A 26819-nucleotide genomic window follows, 5' to 3' on the forward strand; every position below is an offset into this window, starting at 1 on the left:
GACCCTAAGGTTTTTCAAAATTGCTAATACATCCTTCCTCAGAACATCTACTTCCTCCAGCCTACCCGTCTGTATCACACTCTCATCCTCAAAAACATGGCCCCTCTCCTTGGTGAACACTAAAGAAAAGTATTCATTCAACGCCTCTCCTATTTCTTCTGACTCCATGCACAAGTTCCCACTACTGTCCTTGATCGGCCCTAACCTCACCCTGGTCATTCTTTTATTTCTCACATAAGAGTAAAAAGCCTTGGGGTTTTTCCTGATCCAACCCGCCAAGGACTTCTCATGCCCCCTCCTAGCTCTCCTAAGCCCTTTTTTTAAAGCTCATTCCTTGCTACCTTGTAACCCTCAAGCGATCCAACTGAACCTTGTTTTCTCATCCTTACATACTCTTCCTTTTTCCTCTTGACAAGACATTCAACCTCTTTTGTGAACCATGGTTCCCTCACACGGCCATTTCCTCCCTGCCTGACAGGGACATACCTATCAAGAACACGCAGTATTTGTTCCTTGAACAAGCTCCACTTTTCATTTGTGCCTTTCCCTGACAGTTTCTGTTCCAATCTTATGCTCCCTAATTCTTGCCTAATCGCATCATAATTACCCCTCCCCCAATTATAAACCTTGCCCTGCCGTATGGCCCTATCCCTCTCCATTGCAATAGTGAAAGACATCGAATTGTGGTCGCTATCTCCAAAGTGCTCTCCCACAAACAAATCTAACACTTGGCCCGGTTCATTACCCAGTACCAAATCCAATGTGGTCCCCCCCTCTTGTCGGCCTATCCACATATTGTGTCAGGAAACCCTCCTGCACACACTGTACAAAAACTGCCCCATCCGAACTGTTCGACCTATACAGGTTCCAATCAATATTTGGAAAGTTAAAGTCACCCATGACAACTACCCTGTGACCTCCACACCTATCCATAATCTGTTTTGCAATTTCTTCCTCCACATCTCTATTACTATTTGGGGGCCTATAGAAAACTCCTAACAACGTGACCGCTCCTATTTCTAACTTCGGCCCATATTATCTCAGTACGTCGATCTTCTTCGAACTGCCTTTATGAAGCCGTTAAACTATCCTTGATTAGCAATGCTACTCCTCCACCTCTTTTACCACCTTCCCTACTCTTACTGAAACATCTAAACCCCGGAACTTCCAACAACCATTCCTGTCCCTGTTCCAACCATGTCTCCGTAATGGCCACAACATCGTAGTCCCAAGTACCAATCCACACTCCAAGTTCACCTACCTTATTCCGGATGCTCCTTGCATTAAAGTAGACACACTTCAACCCACCTTCCTATCTGCCGGTACACGCCTGCGACCTTGATACCCTCCTCAGTACCTCACTACTCTTGACACTGGCTTCTGGACTACAGCTCGTTTTCCCATCCCCCTGACAAATTAGTTTAAAGTAAATTAGTAAATTTGCTTTTATAGATTGTAGGAGCTTTTGTAAGTATATAAAATGAAGAGAGTAGCTGAAGTCAATATTGGGCCCTTCGAAGCAAAGACAGTAGAAATGTTCATGGGGAAATATTGTCAGTTTTCACAGTGGAAAGCGCAACTTGCATACTGGAGAAATACAGGGTAAGCCAAGAGGTAAAAAGATAATTAAATTAATAACAGCAGAAAAAACATTGGAGAAAATAAGAGACAAACATCAGAAAAATCCCTGAGATCTGATGGCCTACAATCCTTGGGTTCTAAAAGAGACCGTAACAGACATAGTCACAAAAGTGTGACAATCCAGTCAGAGTCATTTGGCCCATGTCTGCACTGGCTAGCTGGATGAGCAATTTACCCGTCTTTTGTCTGGCACTTATCACTCTGTCCTTTCAGAAAGTGGTGAATATGCTGGGATTTTTCAAAATTCCTTTGATTCAGGAACAGTGTTATCAGATTGCAAGTTGTCAAGTGTAAGACCGTTTTTCAAGAAAAGCTGAAGAAAGAAAACTACAGGCCAGTTCGGCTTAACATCAAGCAGGAAAATCATGGAATCAATATCAGGAAGTCTGAACAATGCACTTAGAAAAGTATAGTATGATTAGAACAAGTTAACATGGTTTTACTAAAGGGAAATTGGGCAGCACGGTGGCACAGTGGTTAGCACAGTTGCTTCACAGATTCAGGGTCCCAGGTTTGATTCCTGGCTTGGGTCACTGTCTGTGTGGAGTCTGCACGTTCTCCCCGTGTCTGCGTGGGTTTCCTCCGGGTGCTCCGGTTTCCTCTCACAGTCCAAAGATGTGCAGGTTAGGTGGATTGGTTATTCTAAATTGCCCTTAGTGTCCAAAGAGGTTAGGTGGGGATAAAGTGGGATGGGGTGGAGGTGTAGGGCTTAAGTGGGGTGCTCTTTCCAAGGGTCGGTGCAGACTCGATGGGCTGAATGGCCTTCTTCTGCCCTGTAAATTCTATGATATAGAATCCTGTTTGACAAATGTATTAGTTTGACGATGTAACTCGGAGAGTAGGTAAAGAGGAACCAGCATCCCTGGATTTCCAAAAGACATTCGATAAGGTGCCACACGAAAGTCTAATAGACAAGATAAGGGCTCATTGAGTTGTGGGTAATATATTAGCATGGATATAGGATTGGTCAACAGACAAGTGACAAAGAGTGGGTGTAAACATGGATTTTTCAGTGAAGCTGTGACTCGTGGAGTACAGCAAGGATCATAAGACCAGAAGACATAGGAGCAGAATTAGGCCACTCGGCCCATCAAATCTGCTCTGCCATTCAATCATGGCTGATATTTTCCATTCCCATTCTCCTGCTTTCTCCCCATAACCCATGATCCCCTTATTAATCAAGAACCTATCTATCTCTGTCTTAAAGGCACTCCGTGATTTGGCCTCCACTGCCTTCTGCGGCAAAGAGTTCCACAGATTCACCACCCTCTGGCTGAAGGAATTCCTCCTCACCTCTGTTTTAAAGGATCGTCCCTTTAGTCTGAGATGGTGTCCTCTGGTTCTAGTTTTTCCTACAAGTGAAAACATCCTCTCCACGTCCACTCTATCCAGGCCTCACAGTATCCTGTAAGTTTCAATAAGATCCCCTCTCATCCTTCTGAACTCCCAACGAGTACAGCCCCAGAGTCCTGTAGCCATGTAAAATGGCTGACTCCCGATTAGAATGGCCAAACCCCGATTTAAAATGGCGAACGGAAGAGGCTGATCGGAAAATCAGCCAACAGGACTCAAACAGACAGCTGCAGGTAAAACAGTGTATTCGCCTCTGGGGAGGCCAGACCGAATCGATACCTGCAGCCATCAACATAACAACACCCCAGCCATCTGCATATAAAGTAGCAATCCCGGGAACAATCGATACAAAAATAGACACACAAAGCCGACCCAGACCTTTCGGCGCCAGCAGGAGCTGACACAAAGAGAGGTAAACGACCGCCCCTCGATCAAGGAATCGCTCCAGCATTGGAGAATATCGAACCAAGTGATTGGGACCAAGTCCAATCACTTGGTCACTTGGAACCAGGTACAAGGTCCGCCCCGAGAGGCAGGAAGCCCCTGGGGACTATAAGAATAGGGGCCAAGTTCAAATCGACCCTTCTTCTCTCGGCTGCACCCTTCTTCACTCTCTCTAACAACGGCCGAAAGAAACGTAAGTCTTACTCCAACGATCGCTACCAGATAGACACTCCTGACTATCGACCTGTACCAGCTTTGAATCCCGCAGGCTCAGAACCCATTCGAAAGGCCATTCATTTCCCTGACCTGGTGGGCCATTTCCAAAGTTAAGTATTGGCCTGTTGTAGGAAGTAGCTTAGAAGTAGAATTAATGTATACGTATTAATTGCTGTATATAATAAATGAGCATTGATTTAACTCTTACTAAGCGGTGTGTTGGATTATTAATCATTACTCGGACTTGAACCACGTGGCGGTATCAGAAAGATACCTGGCGACTCGAGCAAAGGTGACAGAATTAGAGCAAATAAACTAAGGCTAAAACGAGCAACATTTTGGCGACATCCTGACGGGACCCGATCTAGAAGTGGAAAACCACTCCGGGAGAACCCAAGATATTTGAATTAGAAACCCAATTGGAAACAGAAAACCACAAGTGTTCAAGCTGTTATGATCAATAGTCATAATTCGGAAGTGGGTGTATGCATGCGTAACAGGGCTATAAGGTAAAACTGATCGATTTTGTTGCGTCAAAACTGTCGGAAGTTTGTATTTTCGGAAAGTAGCGGAAGCCGTACCCGCATTTACAACACCTTAGCCCCCGTTCCAAATTTAGAAGAAGCAATCGGATAGGAAAGATGGCCATGCAGGCAATGCAGCACCTCATGAACCCTGAGGAATTTGCGGTCGTAGCGACCAGCAGCAGTAGAGTGGGACAGTGTCCCATTTGGGAGGAGGAAATCCGGAAATATCTCAAGGGCAAAGGATGGCCCCTGTGGAATGATTTCTGCGATAACGAGGAATCAGGTCCCGGAAGTATAAGACATACTTGGTGGGAGAACCTGAGCGAGATACACAAAAAGAGCTTGGGAAAAGCTCGCAAGCCGATGGCAATCGTGTCCTGTTTGGCACAATTGCGAGGCACCGAGGAGGTCGTCAAGACGCTCCGCAAAGAAGTTGAGGGCATACATCAGATGAGTAAAGTCGATGTAAGCGAAGTTGAAAAAGAGAATTTAGAATTAAGGAGGAAATTGGCAGCAAAGGACGAAGAGGTGGCTGACGCCAAACGGGCTCACCAGTCTGGTCTAGCGCACTTAAGCAGCTTCCAGTCACAGTATGAAAAGGCCTATCAGGACACGTAACGTGCAGTCCTGGTAAGAAAAGAGACAGAAAAACAGGTAGGGACGCTACAGAAACAGTGTAGTGATCTCAAGGCAGCCTTAAGAGCACTCCACGCTGCCACCACAGAACAAAGACAGAGATCATGCAAAGTGCCGGAAGCAGATTGCAGAGCTGCAATCACTGCTTTCTGTTCAGAAAGGTTTTCAGGAAACCTTTGGGGAAAAGTTAGACCAGGAAGACGGCCCTGATTGGGAAGAGTTACAAGAAACAGCGCAGAGGTATGTTCAGGGAACATGTGCGCAGGGAAAGGGACACAATACTTGTTAGGTTTAGACCTGACCAGCCCCGAAGTGACGGCCCTCACACACGAGAAAGCCGTGGAGCAATTAGTTGCAAATGTTAAAACGGCTCAGTTAGCAACCGCAGTAAATTGGGCACCAAAAAGAAACAGAGCAAGGCTTGTTTCGACAAGACAGTGCATGCGACGGAGTACGATATCGGCCAGCAAGTGATGCTGTCTGTATATAACCCCAGCACATTCTTGTCACCTAAATACTCGGGTCTGTATTCTATTGCGGACAAAGTAAGCCCATCTGTTTACAAAATCAAGTACCCCAATGGTAAGACTGCGTGGTTTCATATAAACCAGTTGAAGGTTTATGGAGCACAGTCGAACCACGCACACCAAGTCATGCTTGACGCAGCAGACCACACCCCGCCCACAGCCAGCGTAACCCGACCAACCCCCACCACGTCCAGCCCAGCCACGGACTCGACCTCGACTCCATCCCCGAAATATACACTCCGCCCCGGAACGCCCACAGACTGCAGCAGCAGAGGCAGCGACTGTGACTCGGACGATAGCCACAGCACGCCTCCCTACTATCCCCAAAAAACTGGACCCACACCCAGCGACTCCGACTACGATCCAAGTGATCCCCCCCGATCACTTTTCTAAATAAACCCCACCACCGACCACCGAACCACACTGACGACCCCGATTTTGGCCCCACACAATTAGACACCAATTATTGGCACCGTGACAACTCGTACCGACTCGTCCGCAATGACGAGAGCAACCCCAACTCACACCAAGCAGCTCTTTCAGCCCTAATCCACTCCAGAGTTTGGCACCCGGGAGAAGGTGACGACCTCGGATCTGACTCCCAAGCCGCCAACCCCTTTGCGACCCTGTTCGCAACAAAGAACTGAGGTGTCCACATGATGTTTTAAAGGAACCGCTTGGGAAAAGTGTTGTCCTTCCTGGTGGAACCTGCAGAATGTTTTATGTTGTTTGTACGTTTGTTAAATGTTGTATGTCCGACAGGAGAATTTTCTCACTGCCACACGCCCATTCGGCCGAAACCTCTGAGGACTTGCCCTCAGAGACCCACCGCTGCCAGACGCTTGTTCAGAGGAACTAGCTTATCTGCAGATACTGGTCAACAGACCACACACTTGTTCAGAGGAACTAGCTTTTCAGCTGATACTTGTTCGATTATCAGAAGCCCGATCGTAACTGCCCTTCTGGTTCGAAGGATAGAACCACTACGGCAGCCCCAACACGATGACTACATTTTTGCCCGTTCTTGTCGGTTGCTCAGGCAGTGGAGAAACGGCTTGGGACCCGCCCTGCCTGGGGACCCCCCCGCTGGTCATTCACGCTCAGGAAGGGGAGACACGGCATTGGTAGCCGTCCTACCCGGGAACTCCATCCAAATCTTACCCGTCGCGGCCCAGACGCACCTCATTTGGCATTTTTCATTTCAAAAAGTTTTGTTTGTTTAGGTAACCCTTAGGTTGCCCGCCATCTGCTATTTACATCCTGGAACATTTGGATGATAAATCAGCACTGGTTCATGATTGGGAAGTGTGCCGTGTCCTAAAACTTGTTTTTGAAAAAAAATGAGGGAGTCACACATAGTGACCAATTATAAAGGGAATAATTGGCACCAAAGGACAGACACACGAGCATTCCAGATATTAAACAAAGATAGTTACAAATACTACACTTGTTTCTACAGAACTTCAGAAGCTCCAGGACCGGAGAAAATAAAGAGAACACAAAGAAAGAAAAGGACCAAGAACAGCCATGAGGACTTCCTTCAAGTGGATCACCCTTGTGTTTATGGACGTTTGGTTGCGCGTGAACGCGAACCCCATGACTTCAAACCCCCCAGCCGTTAATGTTTCACTGCCCCGCAGTACCCAGAGCCCAGTCACCAGCGACACTGCATCTTCCTGGTGTGCCAGGTTCATAACCTGGTACTCCCTGTCCTATGTGATCAAAACACTGTTAGCGTTGGCGATACTCTGCTGTGTAGTGCAGACGATGCGTCTACGAAAATGGAGAAGGAGAGCCTACCGTGCTCGAACCCCTATGTTCGGTTACGACCAGACCCCCGACCCCCACGATCTATAATAAAATAATAAAGTGCATTCACCTGCGTTTATTGTTGTTCTTGTAAATAAAGAGATGTAAAAAACTTTTTTATGAACAAAAAAAATTGTATGATCCTGAGCTTGACTGCCAAGCCAGGAAAGACTATGAAATGTTGTAATTTTTGTTGTATGATTGAGGAAGGTAGGATAATGGAATGTTTAGCGAGGGTAGTATATTAAGGATAAGTTAGAGGTTCCAAGTTTGTTATTTTGTAATGCATGTCCCTGACATAGCGCCCTTAGAATTGTTAGTTAAAATTTTTTGTGCATAGCTATGGTCAGTGCAGAGGCCATGAAGGAAGTGTCCCCCCCGGGTCAGGGATTGGAAAGGAGCCGTACTCCGAAAGCTAGTGATTCGAAACAAACCTGTTGGACTTTAACCTGGTGTTGAAAGACTTCTTACTGTGCACATCCCAGTCCAACGCCGGCATCTCCACATCATAATCACAGTACAATAGAGGAAGAATTTCTGGAGTGTATAGGGGATGGTGAAACATTACTGAAAGGAAGGACAGCAGACAGGCAATGGAGGAACGAATAGGTGAATTACAGAAGTGGTTTATTCCTATTTGGCACAAGAGTAGAAAGGGAATTGTGGCCAAACCATGGCTTACAACGGAAATTAGAGATAGTGTTAGATTCAAAGAAGAGGCAAACAAATTAGCAAGAAAAAGCAATAGACCTGAGGATTGGGAACAACTAAAATTCAGCAAAGGTGGATCAAGGGATTGATTAAGGGAAAAATACAATTTGAAAGTAAACTAGCGGGGAAGACAAAAACTGACTGTAAAAGGTACATAAAGAGAAAAAGATTGCTAAAAACTAATGCAGGCCCCTTACAGTCAGAAATGGGGGAATTCGGGCAGCACGGTGGCGCAGTGGTTAGCACAGCTGCCTCACGGCGTTGAGGTCCCAGGTTCGATCCCGGCTCTGGGTCACTGTCCGTGTGGAGTTTGCACATTCTCCCCGTGTTTGCGTGGGTTTCGCCCCCACAACCCAAAAATGTGCAGGGTAGGTGGATTGGCCACACTAAATTGCCCCTTAATTGGAAAAAATAATTGGGTAATCTAAATTTAAAAAAAAAAAGAAATGGGGGAATTCATAACTGGAACAAAGAAATGGCTGAGGAACTAAATTCATACTTTGCTTCAGTCTTCACAAAGGAAGACATGAATAATGTACCGGAGGTTCCAAGAAACACAAGATTTAGTGAGGAGCTGAAGGAAATTAGTATGAGTAGAGAAATGGCTTTGGGGAAATCAATGGGCTTGAAGGCGGATAAATCTTCAGTGTCTCAAATCTTCATCCCAGACTGCTTAAGGAAGTTGCCCCAGAAATAGTAGATCCATTGGTCATTTTCCAAAATTCTTTGGACAGATTGGAAGGTAGTTAAAATATTTTTTTTTATATTTGGCATTCCCAATTATTTTTTTTCCAATTAAGGGGCAATTTAGTGTGACCAATCCACCCATATTGCACAAGTTTGGGTTGTGGGAGTGAAATCCACGCAAACACGGGGAGAATGTGCAAACTCCACACGGACAAAGTGACCGGGGGCTGGGATTGAACCCGGGTCCTCGGTGCCATAGGCAGCAGTGCTTACCCCTGTGCTGCCCACGAAGGTAGCTAATATAACCAGTGAGCCTAACGTCGCTAGTCGGGAAGTTGCTAGAATACCCAATTAATTTTCCCAATTAAGGGGCAATTTAGCGTGGCCAATCGACCTACCCTGCACATCTTTGGGTTGTGGGGGCGAAACCCACGCAGACACGGGGAGAACGTCCAACCTCCACAGGACAGTGACCCAGGGCCGGGATTCGAACCTGTGTCCTCAGCGCCATAGGCAGCGATGCTAACCACTGTGCCACCGTGCTGCCCTGGAGTACATTATCAAGGATTTCTTAGCACAGCATTTGTAAAGCAGTGGTATAATCAGACAAAGTCAGCATGGAAATCATGCTTGACAAATCTAGAATTATTTGAAGATGTACCTGGCAGAGTTGACCAGGGAGAACCGGTGGATGTGGTTTATTTTAGACATTCAGAAGGCTTTCGACAAGGTCTCACATAGCAGATTACTACATAATGTTAAAGTGCATGGGCTTGCGGGTAGTCACAGAATAATAGTGCAGAAGAGGTCGTTCACCTTTGACCGTGTGTCCTGTGTCGCGTCATAACTGACCCTTCAACTAGGGAACTGCTGTTCCCTATTCACCCTGTGCATGCCCCTCATAATCTTGTCCACCTCGATCAGGTCGCCCCTCAGTCGTCTCTGCTCCAGCAAAAACAACCCAAGCCTATCCAACCTCTCTTCATAACCTGAATGTTCCATCCCAGGCGACATCCTGGTGAATCGCCTCTACCCCTCCAGTGCAATCACATCCTTCCTATAATGTGGTGACCAGAACTGCACCAGAACTGCTCCAGCTGTGCCTCACCAAAGTTCTATACAGCTCCATCATGACCTCCCTGCTCGATTGATAAAGGCAAGTGTCCCATATACCTTTTTCACCACTCTATTAACCTGCGTTTCTGCCTTCAGAGACCTACGGACAAACACGCCAAGGTCCCTTTGTTTCTCGGAACTTCCCAGTGTCAGGCCACTCATTGAATACTTCCTTGTCACATCCTTCCAAAGTATCACCTCACACTTTTCAGGGTTAAACCATCTGCCACATTTCTGCCCTTTTGACCATCCCGTCTATACCTTCCTGTAACCCAAGACACTCAACCTCACTGTTAACCACCCGGCTAATCTTTGTGTCATCCGCAATCTTACTGATCCTACCCCATCACCCCCCCCCCCAACATAGATATCGATGTTGTTTATATAACTGACAAACAATAGGGGACCCAGCACAGATCCCTGTGGTACGCCCCTGGAGACTGGCTTCCAGTCACTGAAGCAGCCGTCTGTCATCACCCTCTGTCTCCTAAGCTAAGCCAATATGAATCCACCTTATCAAATCACCCTGTATTCCATGTGCATTTGCCTTCTTTATAAATCTTCCATGTGGGACCTTGTCGAAGCTTTTGCTGAAATTCATGTATTGTTTCCTGATCTGAGGAAGGATGTTCTTGCTATGGAGGGAGAGCAGCGAAGGTTTACCAGGCTGATTCCTGGGATGGCGGGACTGTTATATGAGGAGAGACTAAGTGCGGGATTTACTGGCTGGTCATGCCGGTGGGAAATTCCGGATCCATGCCGGCGCACAGGTTTCCTGACGGTGAGACAGGTAGATCCCGCTGAAAAACTCGCTGCGGGATGATTGGTAAATCCAACCGTATATCGGTTAGGATTATGAAATGAAATGAAAATCGCTTATTGTCACAAGTAGGCTCCGAATGAAGTTACTGTGAAAAGCCCCTAGTTGCCACATTCCGGTGCCTGTTCGGGGAGGCTGGTACGGGAGTTTAGAAGAGTGAGAGGGGATGCCATAGAAACTTACAAAACTCTAACAGGATTAGACAGGGTAGATTCAGAAAGAACGTTCCCAATGGTGGGGGAGTCCAGAACGCGGGGTCACAGTTTGAGGATAAGGGGTAAACCTTTTAGGACTGAGGTGAGGAGAGAATTCTTCACCCAGAGAGCGGGAATTCTGTGGAATTCACTCCCACAAAAGTAGTTCAGGCCAAAACATTGTGTAATTTCAAGAAGGAATTAGATACAGGTCTTGGGGCTAAAGGGATATTTGGGGGGGGGTTGAATCTCAGGGTATTGAACTTGATGATCAGCCATGATCATAATGAATGGCGGAGCGGGCTCGAAGGGCCGAATGGCCTCCTCCTGCTCCTATTTATTCCTGTTTATATGGCGGGTGGTTAGTATGTGACGTTGATCTGATGGTTGGATGGTGCTGAAGCGCCCTGCCCGCCTGGGCAGGAACCCCGCCTGGGCAGGGTTTGGGGGGGCAGGCTGAGTTGCTGGGGGAGTGCCTGTTCCCTGTGGACAGTCCCCACCACAACCATGCAGTTCGTGCTGAGGACTCGGGGAGGCGCTGGAGAGCAGCCCAGCTGGCAGCGAGAGGGAGGAGACTGTGAGGCGGGCGGGGAGTGTGAGGGGCAGGGCGAGGGGCAGGGCGAGGGTGAGGGTGCGGCGGGCGGCGGGCGGTGTGTGTGAGGGCGGCGGGCGCAGGCCGCGGGCTGTCGGTGCGGCTCCTCCCGGGATGTCGGTGGTGTTTGTGCCGCAGAGACTGCGGGGGAAATGCGAGATCAACCAGGCCACCATCCAGAAGGTGAGGAGGGGGGAGGGGGGGGCTCTCCCCGGGCCGGGGCGCGCGGGGGGGGGGGGGGGGGTGGAGAGTGTGTCCCCGGGGGGGGGGGGGGTGAGAGTGTGTCCCCGGGGGGGGGGGGGGGGTGAGAGTGTGTCCCCGGGGGGGGGGGGGGTGAGAGTGTGTCCCGGGGGGGGGTCAGTTTATTGTTGTGTTTTGCGGTGGGTTTTCCTCCCGCCCGGGTCCCGGTTCCCGCCGCCGCCTCCGTGAAACTCAACATTTATTCATTTCAAACGTCCGGCCGCTCGGATTTAAAGGGCTAGTCCCCAAGCTCGGATTTAAAGGGCTAGTCCCCCCGCTGGGATTTAAAGGGCTAGTCCCTCCGCTGGGATTTAAAGGGCTAGCCCCCCCGCTCGGATTTAAAGGGCTAGTCCCCCCCGCTCGGATTTAAAGGGCTAGTCCCCCCGCTGGGATTTAAAGGGCTAGCCCCCCCGCTCGGATTTAAAGGGCTAGTCCCCCCGCTCGGATTTAAAGGGCTAGTCCCCCCCGCTCGGATTTAAAGGGCTAGTCCCCCCCGCTCGGATTTAAAGGGCTAGTCCCCCCGCTGGGATTTAAAGGGCTAGTCCCCCCCGCTCGGATTTAAAGGGCTAGTCCCCCCCGCTCGGATTTAAAGGGCTAGTCCCCCCGCTGGGATTTAAAGGGCTAGCCCCCCCCCGTTCAGATTTAAACAGCTAGTCCCCCCCGTTCGGATTTAAAGGGCTATTCTCCCCCCCCCGGCTCGGATTTAAAGGGCTAGTCCCCACCCGCTTGGATTTAAATGGCTAGTCCCCCGCTCTGATTTAAACGGCTAGTCCCCCGCTCTGATTTAAACGGCTAGTCCCCCACTCGGATTTATAGGGCTAGTCCCCCCCGCTGGGATTTAAAGGGCTAGTCCCCCCGCTGGGATTTAAAGGGCTAGTTCCCCCGCTCGGTTCTAAAGGGCTAGTCCCCCCTGCTCGGATTTAATGGGCTAGTCCCCTCCCCGTTCAGATTTAAACAGCTAGTCCCCCCCCGTTCGGATTTAAAGGGCTATTCTCCCCACCCGCTTGGATTTAAATGGCTAGTCCCCCGCTCTGATTTAAACGGCTAGTCCCCCGCTCTGATTTAAACGGCTAGTCCCCCACTCGGATTTATAGGGCTAGTCCCCCCCGCTCGGATTTAAAGGGCTAGTCCCCCCGCTCGGAGTTAAAGGGCTAGTCCCCCCCGCTCGGATTTAAAGGGCTAGTTCCCCCGCTTGGATTTATAGGGCTAGTCCTCCCCGCTCGGATTTAAAGGGCTAGACCCCTCCACTTGGATTTAAAGGGCTGTCCCCCACCCTCGGATTTAAACGGCTAGTCCCCCCACTCGGATTTAAAGGACTCACCCAGCCCCCCAGCCCCCGGACAGTGTTCAGTGCCTCCCACTGTCTGAAATATTAAAATGGAGGAAATGTCCAGGTAAGAACATAAGAACTAGGAGCAGGACAAGGCCATCTGGCCCCTCGAGCCTGCTCCACCATTCAATGAGATCATGGCTGATCTTTTGTGGACTCAGCTCCACTTGCCGGCCCGAACACCATAACCCTTAATCCTTTTATTCTTCAAAAAATGATCTATCTTTATCTTAAAAACATTTAATGAAGGAGCCTCTACTGCATCACTGGGCAAGGAATTCCATAGATTCACAACCCTTTGGGTGAAGAAGTTCCTCCTAAACTCAGTCCTAAATCTACTTCCCCTTATTTTGAGGCTATGCCCCCTAGTTCTGCTTTCACCCGCCAGTGGAAACAACCTGCCCACTTCTATCCTATCCCCTTCATAATTTTATATGTTTCCGTAAGATCCCCCCTCATCCTTCTAAATTCCAACGAGTACAGTCCCAGTCTACTCAACCTCTCCTTGTAATCCAACCCCTTCAACTCTGGGATTAACCTAGTGAATCTCCTCTGCACACCCTCCAGTGCCAGTACATCCTTTCTCAAGTAAGGAGACCAAAACTGAACACAATACTCCAGGTGTGGCCTCACTAACACCGTATACAATTGCAGCATAACCTCCCTAGTCTTAAACTCCATCCCTCTAGCATTGAAGGACAAAATTCCATTTGCCTTCTTAATCACCTGTTGCACCTGAAAACCAACTTTCTGCGACTCATGCACTAGCACACCCAGGTCTCTCTGCACAGCAGCATGTTTTAATATTTTATCATTTAAATAATAATCCCTTTTGCTGTTATTCCTACCAAAATGGATAACCTCACATTTGTCAACATTGTATTCCATCTGCCAGACCCTAGCCCATTCACTTAGCCTATCCAAATCCCTCTGCAGAGTTCCAGTATCCCCTGCACTTTTTGCTTTACCACTCATCTTCGTGTCGTCTGCAAACTTGGACACATTGCCCTTGGTCCACAACTCCAAATCATCTATGTAAATTGTGAACAGTTGTGGGCCCAACACTGATCCCTGAGGGACACCACTAGCTACTGATTGCCAACCAGAGAAACACCCATTAATCCCCACTCTTTGCTTTCTATTAATTAACCAATCCTCTATCCATGCTACTACTTTCCCCTTAATGCCATGCATCTTTATCTTATGCAGCAACCTTTTGTGTGGCACCTTGTCAAAGGCTTTCTGGAAATCCAGCTATACCACATCCATTGGCTCCCCGTTATCTACCGCACTGGTAATGTCCTCAAAAAATTCCACTAAATTAGTTAGGCACGACCTGCCCTTTATGAACCCATGCTGCATCTGCCCAATGGTCGAATTCTGACCACAGGACCTTCAACAAGGGGAGGGTTAGGTTGCAAAAGCTGACCAATTATGCTCTGACTGAATAGTAGAACAACCTAGAGGGCTGAATGGCCTCCTCATGTCCTGTTGCTGTGCACCGTTGGCTGCAGAATGGGGCTGACTGAGATTGGGTTTGGCTGTGACGCACCATGTCGTCGAATAGCAAATCAAAACAAACTGTCAAGAATGGTTTGGAGGGGGTCAGGTGCAAGAAATATTCAGCAGCTTTATTTAGTTTAAGCTCTATTTTAATCATCTGCTTCTCTGCTGCCTATAGATCTTTACTGGAAAGTACACAATTCTCAAGACTGGATGAAGGTTTTCAGCCGTTTGTCCGTCAAAATTAAAGTTGGGGCAGCGTAAAACCGACCTGCACCACCAGGCTTCACCTGGGGAGTGTTATTTAATTCCAGTCACACACATACACACCCTGTGGTTAATCCTTACCTGTTCTGCCAATTATCTCCGCAAGCCACTCCGTCGTATCCAAGTGCTCCACTGCCAGCTGCTCATAAACACAAAGCAGGAGAAAGCCATATGGCCTCTTGTGTTTGCTCTGTCATTGAATATGTTCCTGGCTGATCTCTTCCTCCTCCACTTACCCATGCTATCTTCATATTTCCCCACAAAGCAACAGTGGCTGAAATTTAAAATAACTTCATTGCAAGTTCTTCATTTAAAAAAACAGTAAGAATGAAAAGGAGCTTGATTCAGGGAACGAGCTAATCCTGTTGTAAGCTGCTGTGTAGCGGTTTGGAAGCGGATGCCTCACTAATTTGTCTCTTCTGTTATTCCTTCATGGGATGTGGGCATTTGGGCAGAACCTGCCGCCTATCCCCAATTGCCCTTGAACTGAGGGGCATGCTGGGCCAATTTCAGAGAGTCACGCACATTGCTGTGGGTCTGGAGTCACGTGTAGGCCAGACCAGGTAAGGGTGGCAGATTTCCTTCCCTAAAGGACATTCGTGAACCAGATGGGTTTTTATTACAATTGATGCTTCGTTACAATCACCGAGACTCGCTTGGTACAGACTTACTGATCAAATCTCACTTCTACCAGCTGCTGTGATGGGATTTGAACTCGTGTCCCCTGAACATTATCCTAGGCTTCTTGATTACTAGCCCAGTGATATAATCACATCACCATTCCCCACCCCACTTCACCTGCTCAGAGATGCTGAGACCATACAAACATGCAAATTAAGCACGGGAGTTGGTCACTTGCCCCTCGAACCTGCTCCGCCATTCAGTATGATCATGGCTGATCTGCTGGTGATTTCAGCCCCACTTTTCTGGCTGTCAATTATAATATTTTGGCGCTGACTGGTGTGGCTGACCAAGACTGGAGACCTTCTGGTCTAGCTGTACTTTGTAGCCATTAGCATTGGGTTGTGTAGACTACTCGTGAATCCTCGATTCTATGCCCTGGAAGAAATTGATTACTCTGAAGTTGTTGCTAAAAGTGGTAATATTGTCTGTTTTCAGTTACTTGACGAGAACAACCAGTTAATTCAGTGCATTGTGGAGTATCAGAACAATGGAAAAACTGCAGAGTGCACTCAGTAAGTGTCATTTATTTCCTTTAATAGTGACAGAGGGAGAGGGTATTGGGTTGGGACAGAGAGGTATAAGTGTCATGCTGAGGTGGGGAGTGGGGTTAAATTGGAATTTCCCAATTTAAGTCAGACTTATTTATATGAAGCACAAATAGAAAATGGTAAACTTGAATGTTCAAATATTGGCGGCACGGTAGCACAGTGGTTAGCACTGTTATTTCACAGTGCCAGGGTCCCGGGTTTGATTCCCAGCTTGGGTCACTATCTGTGCGGAGTCTGCACGTTCTCCCCGTGTCTGCGTGGGTTTCCTCCGGGTGCTCCGGTTTCCTTCCAGAAGTCCCGAAAGATGTGCTTGTTCGGTGAATTGGACATTCTGAATTCTCCCTCTGTGTACCCGAACAGGCGCCGGAATGTGGCGACTAGGGGCTCTTCACAGTAACGTCATTGCAGTGTTAATATAAGCCTACTTGTGACAATAATAAAAAGATTAAAATGCAAATGGGTAGGAGTTTATTTTGTAGATGGAATATTGAGGTTGTTGTGGGTTATCTGAATAATATCCTGGTGTTGAACACGTTGGCTTTGGCTCAAATGACATTCCTTGATCAGGGAGCGGAAAGGAGAATTTGTTTTGTCCTGACCTGTTTCAAATTTCTGTCTTTACAGTTTTAGGTTTCAGCTCATTTCTCTTAAGCAGTAGTTCTCCACGCACACTTCCCACATAGAACAAAACAAGCAAACGGTTGTGAATTGATGTCTCAGGGTGCATTGTTTTTTTTGCATTTGTGACCATTTCATGCAATTGAATGATTTATTATCCATCAAATGAACGAAGCAGTTAATTAAGTCACAGAAACACATTTTATATTTTTGAATCATAACCGTTTAGAAGTGGGGAGGAGGTTGTTTGCCCCATCAAACCTGTGCTAACCACTGCGCCACTGTGCTGCCCTGGTTGAGGGATAAATATTGTCCAGCACACAAGGGAGAAGCTCACAGATGCGATTTGAATTAGTGTTCATGGAATCTTTTACATCCACCTGAGAGGGGAATGGGCCTGAGTTTAACATCTAGCCTAAAAGACAGAACCCCTAACAGTGCTGGACTCCCTCAGTACTGCATTAGAACGTCAACCTTAGTTTATATGCTCAAGTTTCTGGAGTGGGGTTTGAAACTACAACCTTCAGCAGGTGAGAATGCAATCCACTGAACCATTCTGATATGAATATCCTCTTTCAGCTCCCATTCACTCGAACTATGAGCCCCCACCCCAGCACTGTACAATTTTTCTCTCCCATGCAGCCATCATCAGAAATAGGAACAGGAAGGGCGGCACGGTGGCGCAGTGGTTAGCACTGATGCCTCACGGCGCCGAGGTCCCGGGTTCGATCCCAGCCCTGGGTCACTGTCTGTGAGGAGTTTGCACATTCTCCCCGTGTCTGCGCGGGTCTCACCCCCACAACCCTAAGATGTGCAGGGTAGGTGGATTGGCCACGCTAAATTGCCCCTTAACTGGAATTTTTTTTAAACAAGAAATAGGAACAGGAGTAGGCCATTCGGCCCCTCGAGCCTGCTCCGCCATTCAATAGGATCATGGCTGATCCGACATTGCTCACGTCCACTTTCCTGCCCTTTGCTCATAACCTTGCTGCCCTGACTGATCAAGAATCTATCTCCGCCTAAAATATGCACAAAGACTCTGCCCCCACAGCTCTCTGTGACAAGGAGTCCAAAGACTAAACCCTCTGAGAGAAGAACTTCTTCCTCATCTCAGTCATAAATGAGCAACCCTTCATTCTGACACTCTGCCCTCTGCTCCTGGACTCTCACACGAGGGAGAAATATACTCTCAACGTTTACCCTGTCAGCCTCTTAATTTTATATGTTTCAATGAAATAACCTCTCATTCTAAATTCCAATGAGTAGAATCCCAACCTGTTTAACCTTTGCTCCGAAGACAGTCCCTCCATACCGGGGATCATCCTAGTGAACCTTCTCTGAACCGACTCCAATGAAATAATACTTTTCCTTAAATAAGGGACCAAAACTGCTCACGGTGCTCCAGATGTGGTCTCACCAGTACCTTGTACAGTTGCAGCAAGACTTCCCCACTCTTATACTCCAACCCCCTTGAAATAAGGGCCAACATTCCACTCGCCTTCCCGATTACCTGCTGCCCCTGTGTGTTACCTTTCTGTGTTTTGTGCACATGTTTCCCCAGGTCCCTGTGTGTTGCAGCTTGCTGCAGTTTTCCCCCATTTAAATAATACTCTGTTCTTTTGTTCTCCCTTCCAAAATGAACAACGACACATATTCCCACATTATACACCACCTGCCAGCGTTTGCCCATTTACTTAACAGACTGTCTGTATCGCTCTCGCAACTTCCTTTCCATCTATTTTTGTGTCGCCTGCAAATTTGACTGCAGTACATTCGCTTCCTTCCTCCAAGTTATTCATCTGAATTGTAAACAGTTGTGGTCCCAGCACTGATCCCTGTGGAACCCCACAGGTTGCAGGTCACCCTTCATTCCGAGACTCTACCCTCATCCCCTTATCCCCACTCCTTGTTTCCTGTTCATTAGCCAATCTCTATCCATGTCAATATACTACCTCCCAACATCTTATGAATTAATCTTTTGTGAGGTACCTTGTTGGACCCCTTCTGGAAGTCCAAATACATCACATCTACTTGTTCCCCTCTATTCACTCTGGTTGAGACTTCTGCAAAAAACCCGAATAAATTAGTCGGACACGACTTGGCTTTCATGAAGCCATGTTGGCTTTGCGCGATTAGATTATGATTTTCCAAATGTGCTGCTGTTACTTCCTTAATAATTGATTCCAACATTTTTCCAACAATAGATGTTATGCTAAACGGCCTATAGTTTTTTTGTATATAGATGTCTTTATTGAATTTCATTAACATTAACCACAATATCATCAAACAAACAACCATAAAATGGAAATGCAGAGTCAAAAAGTTATATATAATATACACACATTTTTCCTCAGACAAATTAACCTCACTGTGAACTAAACCCCCGAACAGTCAATGGTGTCTCGGTCATTAAAAAGAGAGATAAATGGTTACCACCTCAGGGAGAATCTCTCCACCGATCCCACGATGGCATTCTTAATTTTCTCCAGGTGTAGAAATGACTTCAAGTTGCCCAGTCAGGCGGATGCTCTGGGCCGTGTGGGTGACCTCCAACTGAGCAACATTCGCCTCCTGGTCATTAAAGAGACAAAGGCAAGAACGTGGGCCCCACCCAATAAAAACGCAATTTGCTGGCGCAAGCAAGCAACGAACACACTTGTCTTCCACATCCTGAAAGAACCCACTCCTCCTCGCTTTGGTCCAATGCGTTCTGTGTAATACCTTAAACTGAATCAAACTCAGTCTGGCTCAAGATGAACTGGAGTTCACCCTATAAAATGTTGAAGGGTTATAGAGAACGGGCAGGACGGTGGAGTTAAGACCAGGATGAGATCAGCCATGATCGAATGGCGGAGCGGACTGGATGGGCCGAATTGCCTAATTCTGCTCCTGTATCTGATGAACGTAGAGGGTCTCCTCCCAAGCACAAGACCCAGTTCCTTCTCTCGTCTGTCCTTCACTTCCTCCAAAGGGGCACAATCTGATGAAAGGACAAGGCCGTACAAATCTAAAATAGATCCCCTGCCCCGTTGTGCCAAGACCCTCCCCAGCGGAGTGGGGGGGCGGGCGGGGATGTCAGGGGAAAAGAAGAAAAACATTTACGAGAGAAATCTCGGATTTGAAAATAACGAACAGGGTTAGAACTGGACAACTGAAATTTGTCAGGGAGTTTCTCGAAGCTGGCAGATTTCGCTTCTAAGAATAGATCCCCAAAATGCACAAGCCCCCCTTGTCCCCCAAGACCTTAACGATGGGTCCGTGCCTGAAGGAGGAAATCACTGCAGGATTTGAGGAAAATCTGTGAGGGAGGAGGGCAGCGGTGCAGTAATTGTGGAGTGAAGAGGAGAGGTATTGGTGTATTCCCGAGGCTCCATTTTCCCCAGGTCAAATCAGGGTCGCTACGCCAATGCAGGATTTTCTGTACATTGGCAGCCCAATAATGAAACAAAAGATTCCAGAGTGCCAAACCTCTCGATCCTCTGAATTAGAGCGCTATGAACTCCAGAACACTTACTGCCCAAATAAAAGCAGCAATCAATTTGTTGATAAAAAATGATTTGGCAAAAAAAATGGGAATACACTGAAGGAAAAAGAGAAATCTAGGAAGCACATTAATTTTAATTGTTTGGATCCTACTTGTCAGGTACATAGGACGGCGACCCCATCTCTGCAAATCTGTTTTGACGTTACCCATGAGGGTTGACTCATTTAGTTGATGATGTAATTCCAGGTTATGGGTTACACTGGCCCCCAAGTAACAGAAACAAGTCTTGGAGAGGCGAAACGGTAGTTAACTAAGTTGAGCTCCTCTAGCCGGTAAACTCGCTGGGAAACACTTACACAGCACGGTAGCATTGTGGATAGCACAATTGCTTTACAGCTCTAGGGTCCCAGGCTCGATTCCGGCTTGGGTCACTGTCTGTGTGGAGTCTGCACATCCTCCCCCTGTGTGCGTGGGTTTCCTCCGGGTGCTCCGGTTTCCTCCCACAGTCCAAAGATGTGCAGGTTAGGTGGATTGGCCGTGATAAATTGCCCTTCGTGTCCAAAATTGCCCTTAGTGTTGGGTGGGGTTACTGGGTTATGGGGATAGGGTGGAGGTGTTGATCTTGGGTAGGGTGCTCTTTCCAAGAGCCGGTGCAGACTCGATGGGCCGAATGGCGTCCTTCTGCACTGTAAATTCTGTGATAAATTCTATGATAATCCTACTTACATTTAGACTGTAACCAGAGAAGGTATCAAACGCAGTGAGTATTTATGTTGTCCATGGAGGGAGCTGGGTCTGTAATGTAGGTCATCTGTATAAAACGATACCCGATGCTCCACTCTGTCCCGACAAATACTTCTGCACCGATCAGGTGCCGTCAGCGTTATCAAGAGGAGTTCCATAACTTAGCCAAACAGCAGTGGGGAGAGAGTGCAGTCCTGTCTAGCGCCCCCTGTCCAAGGGAAAGTATTATGAAAATACCGTCTTTGTACGAATGTTGGTCTTAGGGGCATTGCACAACAGATGATTCCAGGACACAAATTTAGGGCTGAATGCAAAGCTCCCCATGATCTCAAAAAGATAGTTCCATTCCACCCTATCAAATGCTTTTCCTGCATCCCAAGACACGATGACGTCACATTCCAGAGCAGTGAAGGGGGAGAGGACAATGTATCAGAGATGTCGAACATTGCCCGACAACTATGGGCACGGCACGTGGGGGGCATGTTGCACAGTGGTTAGCACTGTTGCTTCACATCTCCAGGGTCCTAGGTTCGATTCCGGCTTGTGTCACTGTCTGTGCGGAGTCTGCACGTTCTCCCCGTGTGTGCGTGGGTTTCCTCCGGGTGCTCCGGTTTCCTCCCACAGTCCAAAGATGTGCAGGTTAGGTGGATTGGCCGTGCTAAATTGCCCTTAGTGTCCAAAAGGGTCAGGTGGGGTTACTGGGTTACGGGGATAGGGTGGAGGTTGGGTAGGGTGCTCTTTCCAAGGGCCAGTGCAGACTCGATGGGCTGAATGGCCTCCTTCTGCACTGTAAATTCTATGATTCTATGAACTATCAGCCCATTGCAAAGTCTGTCTGATCCTCAGATATTAGAACTGAGCTCTAGTCGGGACACCAGGACCTTAGTCAGCAGCTTAACGTCCCTATTGAAAAGTGAGATGGGTCAGTATGACCCGCCTTTGACTGGGTCTACTCCCCCACAAGGAGCAACAAAATTGTGGCTCGAGTGAAGGTTGGGGATAGTGACCCTCCCCCCTTTCACAGCGAGTGGTTAAACATGTCCATTAATAAATGTAAGAGCTATTAGAAGGATGGGGGATCTATTTATAGACGGGAGCTTTCCCAGATTGAAAGCCTTGGAGGATAAATTTGAATTGCCAGCAGGGAACGGGTTTAGGTATTTGCAGGTGTGAGACTTCCTGAGAAAACAGGTTCCGGCCTTTCCGCTGCTGCCGCCACGGGGGATACGGGATAGAGTAGTTTCCAGTACCTGGGTGGGAGAGGGGAAGATATCGGATATTTACCAGGAGCTTTCGGAGGCAGAGGAAACTCCGGTGGAGGAGCTTAAGGGCAAGTGGGAGGACGAGCTAGGAGGAGAGATAAAGGTGGGTCTGTGGGCGGATGCCCTAAGCAGGGTTAATACCTCATCATGTGCCAGGCTTAGCCTGATACAATTCAAGGTAGTCACCGGGCACACATGACCGGCTAGAATGAGCAGGTTTTTCGGGGTAGAGGACAGGTGTGCGAGGTGCGCGGGAAGCCTGGCAAATTATGTCCACATGTTTTGGGCATGCCCGAAGCTTAGAGGGTTTTGGCAGGATTTTGCTAAGGCAATGTCCACGATGCTAAAAACACGGGTGGTGCCGAGTCCGGAGGTGGCGATCTTTGGAGTGTCGGAAGAGCCGGGAGTTCAGGGGGCGAAAGAGGCTGACGTCCTGGCCTTTGCTTCCCTGGTAGCCCGGAGACGGATTTTACTAATGTGGAGGGACTTGAAGCCCCCGAGTGTGGAGACCTGGGTGAGTGACATGGCTGGGTTTCTCAGTCTCGAGAAAATAAAGTTCGCCCTGAGAGGGTCAATGGTCGGGTTCACCCGGAGGTGGCAGCCATTCAGCGACTTTCTCGGGGAAAATTAAAATGTCGGCTGATGCAGAATTCCAAGGGGTGGGGGAGGGCCGGATTGTTGTTTTATGGTTGGGGTGTGTGAAGATTGGGATGGGGGTGGAAATGTTTATTGTAGCACGTTGATGTCATTGTTAATGTTATTTTTATTAAAAATTTCAAATACCTTAATAAAAATATTTTTTAAAGAAATAAATAAAGGTAGGAGCTGCTCTCAGACCTTTTATAAAACCCGGCTCGGTGGCTGTCAGCACCGGGGGCTTTGCCAGATTGTAGCCGCCCAATGCCCTTGAGTATTTCTCCCGAGCAGAAGGGCGAATCCAATTCCAGTCTCCTGCCTTCCCATATGGAAGGGATATGGAGGTCATCTTACCTGATGTGTTCAAAGGAGGCTGTGACTCTCAGAATTCATGGTAATACGAGCTACCTGGAGAGGGGCGGAAAGCTCCTTGTTCTGCATCCGCGGGGTCTCCTGGGAGGCGGTTTGCCGTTTGAGCTGATGCTGCGGAAGGTGCCCGGCCTTCTCCCCATGTTCATCAGCCGATAGTTACCAGCTTTGTGAACAGGGCTGCCACATTGGCATTCTTTCAATCCTCTGATACCTCTCCAGAATCCAAGGATTTTCAGAAAATTACAACCAATGCATCCACTATCTCTGTAGCTACTTCTTTTAGGATCCAAGAATGCAGACCATCAGGGCCGGGGGGGATAATCTGCCTTTATCCCCATTAGTTTGTCAAGAGATTTTGACGGTTTTAATTCTTCCCCCATATTCTTTAGCATTAATGGGATGTTTGAAGTGTAAAGACTGTCATTTTCTGGCAGGGCAAACTGTTTCAGTGCTTCCTGCTTTCTTAATATTTCTCCCACCCTGATACTTGCCATTTGAAAATCTCTGTCATCATCAGCTCTGTACCCCCTCCTCCAGACCCATTTGGTCCATTTAATGACAGCTTATTACTTTGGTTTATTGTCTAAGATAATAATAAGCTTTATTACTGTCACAAGTAGAATTACATTAACACTGCAATGAAGTTACTGTGAAAATCCCCTAGTCGCCACATTCCGGCGCCTGTTCGGGTACACTGAGGGAGAATTCAGAATGATCAATTCACCTAAGAAGCACGTCTTTCGAGACTTGTGGGAGGAAACTGGAGCACCCAGAGGAAACCCATGCAGACACGGGGAGAATATGCAGACTCCGCACAGACAGTGACCCAAGCCAGGAATCGAACCTGGGACCCTGGAGCTGTGAAGTAACAGTACTAACCACTGTGCTACCGTGCCGCCCGTGTTGCTCAGTTTCGGTCCCAACAGCGTCACCAATACTGTGGGTATTTCTATTTATCTCGGTGAACCACAAGCCTTCCCTTATATCGATCAAATGACCACACAACCAGTTAGTTAGTTCAAAAGATGGTTTATTTACATACACAAGAGTTATCTCAACATGCAAACACAATATCTACTACAAGTTAAACTACACCTATCAGCTACAATAACCTATACTTAACTTCAGGGCGACTGGCACTGTGCAAATGGATAAGGCCTTTATCTGTATTTCACTTGGCTGGTTCGAAGAAAGTGGCTCTGTCTCTGCTGGGCTCATCCGTCAGGTAGCGATCATTGGTCTTGAACTTGGCTGGCTGTTCCTGCTGCAATTGGGTTGGCACAGGTCGGATCCAAAAGAGACAGAACACATGGCTGTGTCCTCTTTTATCCCTCTGGGATTTTGCGCTCTTTGGGGCGGTCCTTAACCTTGGACCCAATAGTTCGACAGGGCTCTGATCACTCTCTTCGATTTCGGCCAATAAAGGGGCGGCTCCTTAGCGGTCATTGACCTTGGCAGTTGTGCTTTCTGAGTAAGGGGAGTGGCGCCGATCAGTCTGTGGCTGGACTGGTTGCTTGATTGGAGTTCTAGTGTCCTGGGAAAATGGAGCATTGAAATGCAAATGAGCGGGGGTTTCGGTCAGGTCTGGTTACCTGTGTTTTAGATACACATAGGCTCTGTGTCCGAGTCCTGGGTTGGCCATAATTCCCATGGTCCTTTGCAGGTGGCCATCTTAGAGGGCCAAACCTGTCACTTGGTTCACTTGGGTTCCTGATTCCCAATCAATACCCACCTGGGCCAAACATTCTACCTTCAAACCCTTAACTCACATTCTGCCAAAGGCAGGAATGCTATCCTCTGGCTGTGAATCTGGTGTGTCATCCTTAACCTCTCCTCTCTGCAGCCACTTACTCCACTCTGACAGAGCCAGTCTCACACAGACTCTGTTCAGACAATAGGAATAGAACAGGGTCTCTCCAGCAACAGCCACTCTCTCTTATCTCTGCATTATTGCATCCAAAGGTACCTGAATAATGTCACCTTGCCCACATCTGCATGCTGCTCTTTCCAATGTCATTGGTAGTTATGGCTGAGTGAAAACATTTGTGCAGCTGAAGTTTTACTCTTTATCTAACCCCGTGCTGTACCTGTCCTGGGAGTGTTTGACGGGGACAGTGTAGAGGGAGCTTTACTCTGTATCTAACCTCGTGCTGTACCTGTCCTGGGAGTGTTTGATGGGGACAGTGTAGAGGGAGCTTTACTCTGTATCTAACCCCGTGCTGTACCTGTCCTGGGAGTGTTTGATGGGGACAGTGTAGAGGGAGCTTTACTCTGTATCTAACCCCGTGCTGTACCTGTCCTGGGAGTGTTTGATGGGGACAGTGTAGAGGGAGCTTTACTCTGTATCTAACCCTGTGCTGTACCTGTCCTGGGAGTGTTTGATGGGGACAGTGTAGAGGGAGCTTTACTCTGTATCTAACCCCGTGCTGTACCTGTCCTGGGAGTGTTTGATGGGGACAGTGTAGAGGGAGCTTTACTCTGCATCTAACCCTGTGCTGTACCTGTCCTGGGAGTGTTTGATGGGGACAGTGTAGAGGGAGCTTTACTCTGTATCTAACCCTCTGCTGTACCTGTCCTGGGAGTGTTTGATGGGGACAGTGTAGAGGGAGCTTTACTCTGTATCTAACCCTGTGCTGTACCTGTCCTGGGAGTGTTTGATGGGGACAGTGTAGAGGGAGCTTTACTCTGTATCTAACCCTGTGCTGTACCTGTCCTGGGAGTGTTTGATGGGGACAGTGTAGAGGGAGCTTTACTCTGTATCTAACCCCGTGCTGTACCTGTCCTGGGAGTGTTTGATGGGGACAGTGTAGAGGGAGCTTTACTCTGTATCTAACCCTGTGCTGTACCTGTCCTGGGAGTGTTTGATGGGGACAGTGTAGAGGGAGCTTTACTCTGTATCTAACCCCGTGCTGTACCTGTCCTGGGAGTGTTTGATGGGGACAGTGTAGAGGGAGCTTTACTCTGCATCTAACCCTGTGCTGTACCTGTCCTGGGAGTGTTTGATGGGGACAGTGTAGAGGGAGCTTTACTCTGTATCTAACCCCGTGCTGTACCTGTCCTGGGAGTGTTTGATGGGGACAGTGTAGAGGGAGCTTTACTCTGTATCTAACCCCGTGCTGTACCTGTCCTGGGAGTGTTTGATGGGGACAGTGTAGAGGGAGCTTTACTCTGTATCTAACCCTGTGCTGTACCTGTCCTGGGAGTGTTTGATGGGGACAGTGTAGTGGGAGCTTTACTCTGCATCTAACCCCGTGCTGTACCTGTCCTGGGAGTGTTTGATGGGGACAGTGTAGTGGGAGCTTTACTCTGCATCTAACCCCGTGCTGTACCTGTCCTGGGAGTGTTTGATGGGGACAGTGTAGAGGGAGCTTCACTGTTTTAAACTTCCTGCTGTATCTGGACAAAAATTAACAGTGGATTGAATTTGGAGATTAAGTGATTGTGGGATGTGTGTGTAGGAATTTGCATGTTCCCGAGTAAATTTGGTGTCTCAGTCAGTCTCACACTGACAGTAAGATCTTTGTTCTGGACGTGTCTGGACTCAACTGTAACATGATCCCAGAACAGGAGAGGAGTCATTGTTTATGTTTGATGTTGCACAGTGAGTTTCACTCTTAATTCTAGTCTTGCAGGTTTATTAAATACATTTCTCTTCAATACCCTTCCTGTTCATGGTGTTGGGGCCTGGGCTCCGCAGTTTCCTTCCTGTACCTACCTCACCCTCTCGCCAAGGTTCCATTCATCAACCTTGGTGATCATTGTCACCTAGTCAATGGTCTGTGAAATGGTGAGGGTGGGGGAGAGCTACAGACGTACCTGTGGGGGTGGGCTAGCTTTTATTGCCCATCCCTCATAGCC

General features: G+C 47.9%; 1 protein-coding gene across 4 annotated transcripts in view; it reads left to right on the plus strand.

Moving 5' to 3' along the window:
• The first annotated feature begins 11309 nt into the window (after nt 1-11309).
• The window catches only part of LOC140430329 (protein SSXT-like), a 44672-nt gene continuing 29162 nt past the window's right edge, over nt 11310-26819 (plus strand). For all 4 annotated transcript variants that reach the window (XM_072517777.1, XM_072517779.1, XM_072517778.1 and 1 more), the window contains exons 1-2: nt 11310-11456; nt 15733-15809. In XM_072517777.1, coding sequence (XP_072373878.1) covers nt 11388-11456; nt 15733-15809 — 146 coding nt within the window. In that variant the 5' untranslated portion in view covers nt 11310-11387. The remainder of the gene's footprint in view (nt 11457-15732; nt 15810-26819) is intronic.

This window comes from Scyliorhinus torazame, chromosome 10 (genome assembly GCF_047496885.1).
Source record: "Scyliorhinus torazame isolate Kashiwa2021f chromosome 10, sScyTor2.1, whole genome shotgun sequence".
Classification (NCBI taxonomy): domain Eukaryota; kingdom Metazoa; phylum Chordata; class Chondrichthyes; order Carcharhiniformes; family Scyliorhinidae; genus Scyliorhinus; species Scyliorhinus torazame.